Source organism: Camarhynchus parvulus, chromosome 2 (genome assembly GCF_901933205.1).
Source record: "Camarhynchus parvulus chromosome 2, STF_HiC, whole genome shotgun sequence".
Taxonomy (NCBI): domain Eukaryota; kingdom Metazoa; phylum Chordata; class Aves; order Passeriformes; family Thraupidae; genus Camarhynchus; species Camarhynchus parvulus.
The window spans coordinates 29,439,763-29,455,431 of NC_044572.1; the positions used below are offsets into that span (position 1 = coordinate 29,439,763).

A 15,669-nucleotide genomic window follows, 5' to 3' on the forward strand; every position below is an offset into this window, starting at 1 on the left:
TTGGAAAAGGTTGCCCAGGGAGGTGATGGAGTCAAATCCCTGAAAGTCTTCAAGAAACTGCTGGTTGGGGCACCTAGTCCCATGATCTAATTGACAAGGTGGTGTTGGATCACAGACTGGATTCAATGATCTTGGAGGTCTTTTAACAACCTGAATGATTCTGTGACTATTCACAAGACATGCCCTACAATTGTTCATCAAACCTGCAAGTCACCAGCTGCCTTGTATACCTTTGTAGACAGGTGTTTACACTTAAGAGAAACACACATTCTGAACTCTGAGCATTAGAGCTGACAAGCAGACTTTGTAAAACGGTACAAAGCTGCTATGTTAATACCAGCTGGCTTTAAATGTCCCTGCACACTGTGACAAAATGCTTTTTTGGTAACTGCATTCCCACCACTTCACATTTTAATACTACTGAGCAATAACAATGCTTATTGTTTTCACACTTTTTTCATCTTCAGTCTATCAAAATAAATTGCCATGAATAAAGCAGATGATGAAGACTGTTCCTACCAAGACAAGATCCTTACATACATAATTTTTTTATCAATTATGAACTGAACTTCATGAAGAATTTCCCATCACAGTTTGCTTTGCACTCGATTTTAGGCACACAGTACCTTCACTATCTGCACTGTCTTCCTCATAACCAAGCACAATCTGAATATCCACGAGGCAACTCAGGTCTGTGTAGTCTGCTCATCTCACTGTAAAAGCACATGAACAGCACTTAAAAGGAACCACCACTTAGGATCATGCTGCTCTTGCAGAATGATTCAGATTACCACACATACCAGTGGAGAGTGTTTAGTGAACTTTGGGATATGTCAGGAAGAATTTCTGATTATCAGTATTTGAGAAATACTACCTGCTTGGGGCAGCCTGCTCAGAATATTCTCATCTGATGAGGGACATGAACAAAATAACATCTGGAAGTCTTTTAAATCACCCACCCCTGCTTAAAAAAAAAAGCTATTGTCTGAATTGATGATTCACAGTTATAACTTTTCTAGTAACTGTCAACTTTCTCATGCCAATTATTTAAATATCAAAATAATATATTTGCCTGAGGCAATAAAAACCAATAAAATAAGAGTTGGTAGTTTTCCTTACATTATAAAAATCTTGATTCAAAGAGTTCATCCAATTAGTAAAAGAATAAATTGGATTGTGTACCTTTTAGCTAAAGTGTTTAACGCTGTTTTCATTTAGAATGTATTTATGCTTGAGTCCAATAACAGTGAGTGAGAGTGACAGGGATCCATTTTGTGGATCCTGCCATCTGGCACAGGATCCCCTGGAAGAGTCACAGAACATCTGTTTAAGCACCAGATGCTCTTGAGGCAGACAGACAACTTGTGTGAGGGGCACGGAGGGTAGAAGGTCAATCAGATGGGTGTCTCACTGGGCTCGAAGAGGTCTCCTCCCAAGCACTGCCAATATACTGGCTTTTATATCCAGACTTTTTGGGTTTGACTTGAGCCAAACACCCATTCCAGACCACTTCTGCTCCATAGCAGTAGCCGAAAACATAGGAGCTGAGTGGAAACTTCTGGACAGAGGTGGGAAAATAGGGGAAATGAAAATAATTTAGAGTAAATAATAAAAGTAACAGGTAATTCTGTTGCTGAAGAGAGTAAAGGACAGGGACTATTTGATTATAAAAAGGATGCTGCTGCAGGTCAGAGGAGAAGAGAATTTCCTGTACCAAAAAGATGAAAGAGAAGGGATGATTGTCTGGCAAGACAGAAAGGTAAGCAGCTGTTGTATGGAGAGGAGAGTTGCTGCTACTTTCCAGTGCAGGAGGGACAGGAAACTGAAGCCCAGGTCAATATTTTAACCCAAGGAACCCAGGAAAAGAGTATCTTCTGGAGTTTCCTAAATTCAGCTGTCTTCACGAGGTAGAGCAGACAGTAAGAGCTGACCAATGCAATGATGTTGCTGAGGACCTTGTAATTAAGCAATACACATTTTGCAGACTTTTACTTCAGTCTAGTTCAAATCTGAGGCCCAGATCATGTGTTTTCACTCCAGCAATTCCAATGATAGTTATCTAACAAATCTTTGGTTTCTAAGGAGCAGATATATCAAGGGGATACTTGGTGAAGCACTTCATCATCCTTTTGTCTGTCAGACATGGTAACACCAGGTGGCAGAAGCAATGACATGAATCTCCTTTATAAGCCTCATATATGGAGTCAGCCCTTTCTGTTCATCTTTGTTTCTGCTTTGAGTCTTCCTGTCTGCGCCGGCAGTTTATATACAGACACGAACGGGACGGGACTACTGATGGATGCGTCGGAACCGTTTATTTTCCAGAATCTTTATAATACATAGTTTTGTCTATGCAAAGATTCTGACAGTTCGCATCCAGGCAGCAAGCCAAAGAAACTCACTTGTTACAAGTCACCAAATACTCATCTTAGCCAATTACACAGAGAGAAAGCATATTGACAGTGATTCTATCTAATCAACATAAGCACACATAGCTGGGGTTAAAACAATACTTGCTTGTTCATTTATAAGAAAACAAAGCATAAAACCCTATTCATAATTTTAACCTTGCTATAGAAACTTTTTGCAACTTAGAAAGTTATTCCGAATCGCTAATACATAGCTCTATTGTTCTATTCCTCACGTCTTCACTACAGCTTAACAAGATGCATCAGCAATATCCATAACTCTGCTGCACTGAGGCCTGTCTGTTTTCCCACAAACCTGAAACCCTCTAACTTTATGGATTCCTACACTGTCTTTTGTTACACTGCCACCATAAAGCCATCAGAAGTTCCCTCCCTCTCCTACTCTTCCATATGTAGTAGATACTCCGTGACAATACCCCAGATTAACAGAATTCATGGAGCCACTTGAGTCTGAGGAGAGAACGTTTTCTAGGAGTCTTTAGCACCACTGCTCTTTGACTCTAGTCTGGTACCAGCTGGAGGCATCAGAATCTCTGGATGAGACTGCATCACCCTGGGACATGGATAAAGCATACAGCATATACAGAACTTCAAGATACAGAGGCTTACAGTCAAAGCCTTCTGCTATGAGCTGGCATTGTGATTTCACCATGCTTATAATAAATTTCATGTGCCTATAATTTTTTCAGTTACAGTAGGCAAAGATATAATCAAGACTGCTGGGGCCGTTTTTCAAACCGTATTTTTTGGAAGTGTATACATAACTCTATATGGAGAACATCTTTCCTCACATGAAGCAGTATGATGTGATCAAGTCTTGAACCTAGAGATGTTCACATTACTCATGAAAACTCCAGTGGAACTGGTACTGGAGGGACAGTGACCACTGACAGTGATGTCATCAGCAAAGACCGTGAGGTTTTATTAGTCTATAGTGTGAGCAGAATATTTCAGTAGTATATTCCCCATGGAGCAATACAATCTAGTATGATTCCACAGAGGCTCCCTTTGTTATACTAGTGTTGCAACTTAACAAAAAACAAACAAAAAAATGAGGCATAATACTATAAACATACTTAATACTAGTCAGCTATGCTAAGATACTACAACACTAATACCAGAGGGTTACTTTGGGGAGATCCACCTGGGGCTCTTCCTTCTATATTGCTCAAGTACTGACACAGTCTGAAAACATTTCTAATCTGACAAACTAAAGCAGCAATGCATAACTAAAAGGCTTCTCCAAAGCCTGTTCTGGTGAATCACAGTATAAAACCAGAATGTTACAGTTAAAATGTCCAGAAAATACCTACAAGTCTTATGGGAGAAGTTTCTTATTCTTGCAAGTCTTAGCAAATCTGTGTATTTATTTTGGGGGTTAAATTTTTCAATTCCAAAGGAATAAAGGGCCCTACCATTGCTTTATGTCACTTTTATAATCTTACTTTAAAATGCCATCATCACTAATAATAAACTTTGCATTGTCTTTCAAAGTGAAAGTTCTACTTCGCTAATGTTAATTTTTATAGCATTATCAACCAGTCTTCAATTACAGTGGGGTTTTGGTTTTTTTTTCAATAGGATATACCAGCATCGCTGCAGAACTCAGTTGATTGACACTGAAATTATTTTTCCCTCAGCATCTCAGACAATAATTGGGTCTCTACTGAACATCTTCATCAGTCATTAAGGAAAGCTTTTTAACATGCATATGCAGGGAAATATGATGAGTCGTCTGGCACAATTATTTTCATAATTGAGTAGCTGTTATGAATTCCATTTTTGTAAATAGAAGCATAAAATGAGGAAATCTCCACAACTTCCCTGTCCAAACTCTTGCTCCTGAGCTATCCACATGAAATTGAAAAACTGAAGTACCATTACTGTGTCAACATGGACCATAACACTAACAAAATCCTGCTTCTCACAACCAGACATGCAGACAAACATTCCATTCTCCTAGAACTCCCAGGTTCCAGGTTTCTACCCAGCCTACTTTAAATTCAGCTTCCTTGGATATAATTAACCAAACCTCACATTGTTTATAAACATATATAAATACTAGAATGAGCTATCAAAATAAATTCTGAAATACTGCATAATTAATTTGCATACCACTTATTTTAAAATAAATGTTTTTCTTAAACACCATAATTGTGGAATATCAAAGCAATGGAATAAATCAAAATCTTACAAGGTAAAAAAACAGGCAAAACAAAACAAAACAGAAACCAAATCCCCATTATTCAGCCTTAAAGCTCAGAGTGAGGTAGGATCTTTTGTCTATTCCAAGCTTATGATGGAGAATTCCTCACCACTTTTTCTTTCTCTCAAATCTGATCCTGTATGTTCATTCCTCCCAGATCTTCTTACAAAGGGTGACAGAGAGACTAAGATCTGTATCTCCAGATCTGGCTAGACACAGCATTCCCTAGAATGTGTTCCTCCACACAGAGCATAGCATCCGTGGTCGTGTCATCAATCACAGATGCAGAGAAATGAATATAAATGTGCTTATTTCTAAACCTGATAGCTTGTTCATACTTGAAAAGAGATAAATCACTCCACAAGTATCTCATAAATAATGTTCACTTACAATGAAAGCATTAATAATTGCAATAGTATGTATGAAGATCTACGCAGAAGGCTAGTCACCTATCACAGGGTGTGGAAAGAAAAAACTAATAGCATGAACAGTTCAAAAACTCTGAGACACAATAGACTTAAAAGACATAAAATGCTGTGGGGAGGAAAATGTGGAGTCACACAAGAACTTGTGAAGTAAAGCTGTGAATCCGTACGCATTCCACTCCTCCGCAGATACTGGCCTGGGGCTACTATACGTCTGGAAGAGGGTGTCTGTGTGGAGATTTACGAATTAACTGCACTTCATTTTCAAAAACTGCTATTCATCATCACATGGTGTTTTCAACAAGGCCAGTTGAGCTACAATGCTTCAGCTGAAGCCACTAAGTATTTGCTAACTTGATACTGATGTCAATTCCAGGGTGGAGAAAAGCATAGAAATTAAGGATCGTGGTAGGCCAGTTTCACAGGAATTTTGCAGAGAACCCTATTTTCTGACTTTTACAACTCCTTTCTGCTACTTGAATTTTTACTACAGCTCACTCTTCCTCTTAGCTTACACTAAAAACATTGCATCCAAGTTCCTTCTCTACCGAAAGACGCTGATAATCTCTACCACGTGAGAAAGATGGAATAGCAAGAACATGATCTGCATCACTGGTACTTTCATTTATATCTGACTGATCAAGCAAAAAAGAACGGTTTTATAGTTGCTCCCACTTTAGCACTTTAGCCTTCTCTATGCCATGATGAACAGACACTGTTCATCAATACAATAGCATGCCATGTTTCAGTGTAGGGTGCATTTGTAACTCCTGGTAGGCCTTGAGTGTTCCTGCATGGATGAGCATGTTTAGGAATGTCTTGGTTTAAAATAAACGTTAGAAACTTGAGTAACAAATATATAATCATCATCTGGATAAAGATGCCTAAAATCATACAGCCTCTAATTACAGTAATAAAAGTATTGCTGACTGATGAAGAAATGTACTATTTATGCTGCAGGGATTGCAAATCAACACTTTTTTATACTGAGTTAAGAATCCAGTCTGCATTATAAAACTCCATTGGTATATAAAATAATTACTCATTGGTACATAAAATAACTCACCTCTGGACTGCAGTGATTAATCCTTCTGGCTTTCTCCTCCTGTATTATCTTTTTACTATGATCTATATTATTGCCATGATAACAAACTCATTGATTCAAGACAATACTTGGTCTTTACTGGATAAAACATGTTTATGTAAAATGTATGCTCATTGTCCTAAATCACATCTTCAAGATATCTTTCATATGTAGTAAAATATTGTCTCAGCAGATTTTCCAAACATGCCTACAAAGCACAACCCTCAGAAACCTCTTATCTTATTTTAATATCATATCTTTAATCTTATTTTGCTCACTATATCCCTGGAGTGAATATTAAAAAGAAGACCTATTTTACAGTTGCCAAGTGGGGATACATCATCTGAACTGCAAATTTAAATTTAAATGCTTTAGATCTTCTAAAAAGATTAAAAATGTGAGTGGTATTTTCATCTATATTTATGAAGTACATATTGATAGAGTTTCCAAATTCTGTCAGTAGGAGTGGAAGAGCCTTTCCTCGTTCAGAGATGATGTGGTTATTGCAATGCTTTTCCTGTTCTCAATGGAAGAGTTGTGGACCATGGTCTACACTCAATTGAGCCAGCTTATAATTAATTTTACATTAGATGCCTTTTTGAGAAAACAGAGAGGAAATAAACTGTTTACTGTATCAGTTTACAATTTTAAAATACAAAGATTAACACAAGTGTCAGAACTCAAATAATTAAGGAGTTTCTGTGCAGACTATTTCAGGATATTTTTGCATAACACATTTTAATAGCATATGATTATTTACTTTTCACTCCACAAGACCCATTGGGAACAGCACTAACAAGCGTGGCAAGCTACCAAGACTGGTAAATTGATCATGGACTCCACTGTCTACTCCACCCATGCCATAAAAAGCCATAATTGCTGCTGCCCTGCTCCCAGTCTTTTTTATTTCTCTCTCCTGCAATGTTCCCTCCTGTCTTGCCTTTTTTCTCCCCCCTGCAATAAGGGGGGGCGGGGGGGGGGGTCTCTTTACACCTTATTCTCTCTTCTTGACACCAGGTGCCCAAGCTGAGGGCTGTACATCACCACCAAATAGAAGCAATGAGCTTCAGTGTGTTCCCTGGGGGAAAAAATGGGGAAAAAATTCCAAAGTCTCTGTGGGGTCTGTTCAAAGTCTTTGTGGAAAGGGCAGCCATAAAGAAAGCTGAAGCCCTTGGACAATAATCCATGATGAATACAGAGGAATGTCTGCAAATTTCACTCACATCAACAGGGTATGTACAAGAGAGCAGGGTTACAGAGATGAATCACTTGGCCAAATCTGGATTAATCATCAAATCATATAATATCCTCATTTGGAAGAGTCCAACAAGGTTCACTGAGTCCAAACCACAAGACAACCCCCAAAATTACATCATGTGCCTGAAAGCATTGTCTGACGAGAAAACAGTAAAAATTGTTCCTAATATTATGTTGGCTCTCCCTACCAGGATGCAGCTTACCTTCTTCAGCAAAGTGGGAAATAAGAATTTAAAATTATATTTAATTAATTTACTGTAGCTTCCAATCCCACCTTGGCTCATTGCTCAGACTGGACAGAGTCTCCAGTAGCAGGAACTCTGTCAAGGACCCCTGTGAACAGACAGAAGCTAGGACACTATAGCGGCTGCACAGAAGGAGGAGTTCGTCAGATACATAAGAAAGTATGCCTAATGCATATAGAGCCAAGATACTGCTCACTTTTCACAAAACACAGTGTTAGAACAGGCTACAAGTATTTTTAAGTAAGTGAACAAATCATATAGCTCAAAACATACTGCACAGAGTAAATCCACCTTCATCTACTAAGAAAACTATACAAATAAGAACATTTCTTTCTCAATTGGAGAACCACCTCTATGCACAGCCAAGAAAGCTTTTCCTAGTGTTACCAAAAAAGCATTCTATTTTTAAGTGGAAAGCTTTTCTTAAATTTTACATTCATCTTGTACTTACCTTGATTACCAAATAAAGTCAAATCCTACAGATAACATGAATTTAGAGTAAGCACAATTTATAAGGATATCAAGTTACAGTGCTTACTAAAGCTTGTAGAAATAATAATCATGCTGCTATGAATGATAAAATCACAGGAACAAAAAGAGCCATTGGACTAGTACCATTGAAGTGTACTAGCTTGACCCAACATCAAAGTACACAATCATAGGATCACAGCATGGTTTGGGTAGGAGGCACCTCTAAAGGCCAACTAATCCAACCCCCCTGCAATGAGTCAGGATGTCTTCAAGTAGATCAGATTGCTCAGAGCCCTCTCCAACCTGACTGTGAATGATTCTGGGTTCTGGGCAACCTGTGCCAGTGTTTTACCACCCCCAGTGAAAAAACTTTTTTATTTAATCTAAAAAACTCTCATTCAGTTAAAAAACCATTAAAGTTTCTAGTGCTTCTCTGCAGTAACATCACTTTTGCCTGAACACTTGAATGTCTGTATTCTTTGGCTGAAAAACATCAGCAAGGAGACACAGTTGCTACATTATCAGGATACAGAGGGCTTTTTCTGCAAAACACTTGCCCTAGGATTAAAATTAAACTTGTTGCTGCACTTCAGTGTGGAAATAATGTTAAGAGCCATGTGCAAATGTTCCATTTCATACTAAGTTGATGCTGCCTCAAATGATTTAGCAATGTTTTAGGGTGGACACTGAATATGATTCCCATTTTGGCACAACTTGGTGCAAGCTTATGCTATAAATTAGCACTCTAAGGTCCTCTGACCAATGTTCTCATCCCAAGTGAATCTGATCCTTCACATCCTTAATTATACTGGCAAGTACTCTCTTAAACACAGCTGTACTGCTTCTAGCAAAATGCAATATTGATACAGAATCTTTGGGGAAAAAAAAGCCAAAGACAACCCTTGATAGTTTCACCAGTGCTTCACAGATTTTAAGAAAAACTTTTTATTTTAAAACAAGTTTCCCACTGTCTTTTTCTGCAAATAAAAAGTTATATTAGCTCTGCCCCATTGTAGCACTTTAGTTTGTGGTGGTCTTTGATTTGAGGCAAGAGTGAACATTATTTTCAAAAGGCAACATGAAGAAAAATCCTGACTTACAAAAACAAGAAGTATGTTACTGTGATTTGAGTAGTTGCTTTTCAGTAATAACCCTGAACATTTCAATATATCTCTGTGTTCAAAAGGACGTTGCTCATGTCCCCCTTATCCAAGAATATGGAGGTGGTAATTAGGCATGCAGCCAGTGAGTCTCCAAGCAGTTTGTCTACATGCTGTAATATCAATTAGTACAAAATATGCCCTTTTCAAACAGAAGGAGAGAATGGCCTAATTCATACCATAAAGAATTAGAAAATGAAAAATATACAGAGTTAATTACATAACAATGTTTGCCAAGCAATGAATAGCTGAAATAGATGGGTATACAAGACAAACACATTTCAGATGAGCTTTATCAAGTCTCATAGGCAAGATTGATAAAGTTACTAAAACCAATACAGAAGGAAGGCAAAGACAACAATGTTTGCTTAAAGGAACAATCTTGCATGTAGAGCGAAAGGGTTGGATGATGATTTTTTCTGTCACTTAATTCCTATTTTTTGATGCATGAAGAAAAAGCAACATTATTAGCCACTCATTTTTTTTAAGCACTGATGTTGAAATCCATCTCTTTTAGAAACATACTTGTCTCAAACTCTTACAGACACGGCTACAAGGAGTTGCTGGCATATGAAACCACAGTGGCCCTTCCACTAGAAATGCAAACCCTGTTAACAACAAAAGCAGCAGCGCAGCTGACAGAACTGCCATCCTCCCTTTGCTATTGCTGTGACTGACACACAACCTGTCTATGAAAACTTTCAGCGGCTGTTTTCTTACCCTACTAAATTTTGTCCCCACTCTCACTCTTGGGATAAACTATTTCAGCAAAGAGATTATATTCTTTAGGATAAAAAGAGTTTTTTTCCAATTCATGCCTGAAAAAAGTAGAGTGGCAGGGTACCTTGTAGCAAAACTTTGATCAGTCAGATTAGGAATTAAGGAAAATGAGGAAATCATCTGAGTTCACTAGGCCAATTATTCAATAAGCTCTCAAAAGATCATAATTAACATTTGCTGGATGATCCTAGGCAGTAAAATGCACTTTTCTCTATCATGAGGGAAAAAACCTAAACAAACTGCAAACAAGCTTTAGTAGAAGGTTAAAAAGCTAAGAGGTTGCACCAACAGATAACTGTTACCTTCTCCAAAATGTCTATTTATTGCAAAATTTATGTAAAATCTGAAAAAGTGACATGCCAGTAAGAAGTACTAGTACATTAATCAACAAAATCTTACATCAACTGGACATAGATGCATGGTTAGCCCTTATTTAGTAACAGCTAGCTACTTAAAACTGGGTTTGGAGTAAACTTTAGGAAGTGGAATTTTGACAAACAAACATGCTTAATGGAACTTCAGAGCGCAGTAAATAACCCCAAAACATTTTTAAGCTCTATAAACAAAGCAGATTCATCTTCTCTCTAAAAGATTTAGAACAGTACATGCAGAGAACATATAGTTCCATAAAAAAATAACTCTTCACTTCAGAGGAAAAGGAACATGCTCTCCCTTTTGACACCATCAATATTTTGGTTTATGAACTCCAAGAGCTCGTAAACATAGTTATGCCAAAATTCCGTGGAAGAATCTCTGTGCCTTGAACATGGCAAGCATAGAGCACACTTGGAGGACAAAAATCAAGAGATGAACTATGGAACTGGTATCTGACCTAGCTGAAGGAAAGTTCTGAACCCATTTTATTTCTTTTTGAATAATGAAAGACCTCATAGGAAAAACATATAAAATTGCACAGTTTTGGGAGCAAGTGACCATAAAAGTTGGTGTGTAGTGAGCTTTACAAAGCATACTTCATTATACCACTGCTGTTTAAGTAGAAATCACACATTATCTCCATCTTTCATATCATTTGCTACAATTTTGCCTACGGAATTCAACACCTGGTCTACTTAATTTAAGCACAGAACACTGGAATTAAATAAACAAGGGAAAAACACTTGAGCTCATAGCTGCATAAGAATGGAAAGACTGAGTCAAGGAAAAAATTGAAGGCAGAGGTTCTGCCAAAAATGTGCATTCATGCTGCTGCCAGTACCACACAGGTTGAATAAAACTCAAATGTAAACAATCCCCTTTTTTAAAAGATTCTGCTGGGTAGAAACTTCAAAGAGCAAAACAGTTATAAATCAAGACGATTTATGTAAGTACATTGCAAAGTAATGGGCCATGATGTTCAATAGAAAATATGACCTCTGACCTGGTGAGAAAGTACACTGTAAGGCTTGGAATATGGTTAAAATATTAGTTAGGAGGATAAATAAAAATTGGCTTAGGAAAGTAGCTCCTCAAAGAATGCTTTAAAATCAAATTTAATGAGTTCAGACTCATTTCATGCTGGAAAATCTATAATGGTGATATTTTCCACTTTTATTCAATCCAAGTATTTAGCTGGAAAATAACTTCCAGGATATACCTCACAACAAAATTCAGATGAAACTCACTACCCAGTGGAGGCTTCCTATGATCTTTCTCTGATTTCTGTTAAGCCTCCATGCAACTCCACGTCTTAAGAGAACAGTTTCATCTAACTTCAAACGCTCTGCATCTCATAGTCTTGGGATATGAACATATTTTCATATTCAGATGTTCCAAAACAAATTTAGATGAAAGCCAGCTAAAATGTTTAGAAACTTGACATTGGTGAGATGAAAATGCCATGAGATTTGCTCCTGTTATCTTTGAATGTTAAAAAATAAATAGCCCTCAGCAACCACAAGCCAGCACCAGAATGCACTGTGATTGTTCTGGCCTTATCACTAACGAAGAGAAGCACCAGGTTCCTAGTCGTGTGCATCATCTCTAGTTTAAAAATTGCCTTAGCAGGCACAACAGACTGGTAATAATTTCCAATTTTAAACAAGAAAATTCTGAAAAGATACAGGAACTACAGAATAGAAAGCTGTAACTCTGTACCAAAAAATTTAACAAACAATTAAATACTCTATAGTAATAGCAGGGAGTAATTTAAGATGATGAGAAAGTCAACATGTTTTTAAGTCTGAATGTGCATTCTCACTGTATTTCTTCAAAGGAGTGGGTGACATTGATTCAATTTACTGGGATTTCCAAAACTTTCAACAAAATTCCTCCCCAAAGGTTTTGAAGAAAACTAAGGTTCCAGGACATAAGACAGAAGACCTGCCAGGGATAAATCCTTGCTCAAAAGACTAAGTAGAGCAGGTAGGAAAAAATGCTTAGTCCTCAGAACAGAACCTACACAGTTCAGGTAGGATTTGTTATAGGATCTACGTTGTTCAACACATTCATAAAATAATTGGAAAAAATAGTAAGTATGAAAAAATATGAGTTTGCTTATGATATGAAGTCCATTAGGGTAGCGGCTGACTGGCATGGAATGCAGGAAGTTCATGATGAACTGAGTAACTAGACAATACAATTATAAATGAAGTTGAATGCAAGTGAATGTAAAACAATTAATCTGTATTTCAAATTCTAAATTATGAGATCTCAGCATACCAGTAGCAAGCTCCTGTGCTTAGGACACTATTTTGCAAAGAACCGCCTCTCTTTCTTTGTTTTCCAATCTATGTAGTTGCTCGCTAGGGGACACACTGGAGGCTAAAATTTACACAGATCTCAGAAGACAAGAGCATGGAACAGAAACCCATCAGGGCTAATACTTCCACAGAAAACCTCTCTGGCTCAGGAAATACTTAGGAATTACTGAGTGTAAGGAGAAAATTTAGGGGTGTCATATATGCTTCCCCTGGTCTGATTCTCTCCTAGGGATTTCCTTACAGCTACTGTTGGACACAAGACAATGACCTAGATAAACTTCTGATCTGGTCCATTATGGTCATCTTTGATGCTGACATATTGCAGCATAATAAATCCCACTGCAGCAAAACCCAAACCTGGGATGTATCAGGACAGATACTTCAGGAGGAGATGGCGACAAATCTGAAAAAAGTCCAAAGGCACAAAGTAGCTACTAGGACACACAGGGTATCACTGGGATCTAATGGCTCTGCATGCTGGGGCATTTTTCATTCTTGACATTATTGGGCCTTTGCCATGTGTAATATCACATTTTTAAATACTTCAGCACTGGGTGGGGTGTGATCCATAATGGATGACTTTCACTGAACAATTGGACACAAACAATAAATAAGACTTGAGGGTTAGTGTTGAATACATACAGAACCCCCAACCACAGGTCTTCCAGCCCTTCTAAAGAAATACCCCAAAGTTAGCCTGAGGCTGGATTACTTGACTCCTGCTAATATATAGCAGGAGAGGATGAAAGAGGAAATTAATATTCCCAATATAGATTTGATGGTTACTGTGTCTGCTGCACAAATTTTAGGAATTACCACACTATAAGAGCTGTTACCACACAGAAGAACTGTTACAATCACTACAATGTACAGCTTGAAGGGAATTTTTGTATTTAAATGGCTGAAGAACTTCCTAAGTTTTCCTGATCCAATATAGTGATGAAAATTGCTACAACTTTTGCATACTTTAACTATAAAAAGAAACTTTTCTTTGAAACTGGAAAAAGTTATCTGAAGAATTTCAGCCATATTTTTAATTGAAAAAGCGCACTCAAAAGACAAAACTCATTAGGAAACAAACACAACAGCAAGCTGTTAACATTTTCAAAATGCCTCTTAAGCACACAGAACAATTTTAGAAAGCTTCTTTGTTACTGTTGTTTTATGTAATCAGAACTAAGCTAGAAAAAACAGAAGTATTCTGTACTATAGGTATTTTAGTTACCTGCTAAATGATGCCTCTGGGGGACAGCATGGAAACCAAGTGAGAAGATTAATTTTTGATGTACAACTTAGACAGTAAAAGAATACAAACATCGCTTTAACTGGAGAATTGCAGCACTAACAACTCAAAACTGCAACTGCCCTTAAACAGATGCAATGGACTTCAGAGGTTTCTGTCAGGCAGGCTAGCAATGGAAAGAAAAGTTAAAAGCCATTTGTTTGCAAACAAAATTTTGGGTCAAAGTCCTTTCATCTTAAATGTTTATGTTTCCATTAAGAGATAAGAGGTCAACATCAAAGCTTTAATAAGAAATAAAAATCAGAATAACTCATACTATCAGATTTGAAGATGAAACTCAGATTTGATGCTCATAGTATTTGTTTTTGCAAATGGTTCCAATTCAGTGTTTATTTCCTATTACAATAATGTATCCAGAATAATTTAAACTAACATACTTTTCAAGTTCCTATATTGTATATCACCTATTTTCCTTTTCACTTGAGAGTCTGTTAGTTCACCTCAAATCCACTTGTTCCCCAAAATTCTTCATACTGAGGAGCTATTTTTAGAGGAATATGTATTATACAATTAAAATGTCCACAAAAGAAACAACTGGCAACCTTTATTGAATAACACTGTCAGAATGGCGGAACTGAGGTAAAAGAGCAAGGATGTTTAAAGGCCATTTTATGAAGTCACGACTTTTAGGATATGTCTACATGCCTTAATCACTTTGGCTGACAAGTTGATGGAAGAACTCTGATTTCTCCAATTATAAGTTCAATAGCTGAAGCAAGTCTAAAAAGGTCATGTGTAAAAGGCATAAAATATTAACCTCATAGTTTTCTGTGCAGCTTATTAAACTCATAGAACTTGTAATAGCAGAGACAAATTGAGCAACTTTCTGACCTTTCTGTGATAAAAACCTACAGTTATTTAATGAAAGCCCTAAAGGTTACCAATTATTTTTCTTAAAAGCCCATCTTCCTCAGACTGGGAATTTGGTACTGCACTGAGAAATTAGTTTGTGGAAATATTCATTTGAGTGCCTTTAGAAGAGTTGCAAATCTGGAGAAAATCCACTGGTTTGTTACCTGTTTTGGCTAGAAGAGGAGGAAGACTTGAGGGGAAACAAGAGAACAACAGAGAAAGGTGTCAAGAGAAAAAAAGCAAGAAAATAAAAGAGCATGTATGCATGCATTCAAGTTAGACACACTAAAACTCTGAAATAAAAGAATAGCAATCCAAATTTTTTCATCAATATTATCCGGTATCAAGCTTCAGGATTTCTACTAAAATGACCAGCCAAGCAGCTCTGCTTCCCACAATGTCATGCACTAGAGTGTTGCAAGCAAAAGTGAAGTTGCAAAGTTCTGTGTTTATGACCTTTCCTGACTCAAAGGCCAAAACTTCCACAACGTTTTGGTAAAATTTGAACTAATATATTTATTAATTGACCTATGTTCCAGAGACATGTTCTTTTTTAATTTCTTGACATCCTCTGAATGGTACAAAACAGATGCAAAAGTCCAGGTTGATCAAACAGATTTCAGTTCAAAATACAAAGCCATGTTTGTAAATCTTTCTCATCATGTCAGTTCTACTTATTGCAAAATATGCATTCATGACTGATTGCAGATAGTACTAATAAGGATAAAAATGTGTAAAACCTCCATAAATATAAATTT

General features: G+C 37.2%; 1 protein-coding gene across 4 annotated transcripts in view; it reads right to left on the reverse strand.

Moving 5' to 3' along the window:
- Positions 1-15,669, reverse strand: part of CRPPA (CDP-L-ribitol pyrophosphorylase A) — a 106,994-nt gene that overhangs the window by 22,680 nt on the left and 68,645 nt on the right. The window contains exon 10 of one of the 4 annotated variants that reach the window (XM_030971169.1): positions 13,982-13,997. The exons of the other annotated variants lie outside the window; for them this stretch is intronic. Within the exon in view, the coding sequence (XP_030827029.1) occupies positions 13,982-13,997 (16 nt within the window). The remainder of the gene's footprint in view (positions 1-13,981; positions 13,998-15,669) is intronic. 4 annotated transcript variants of the gene reach the window in all.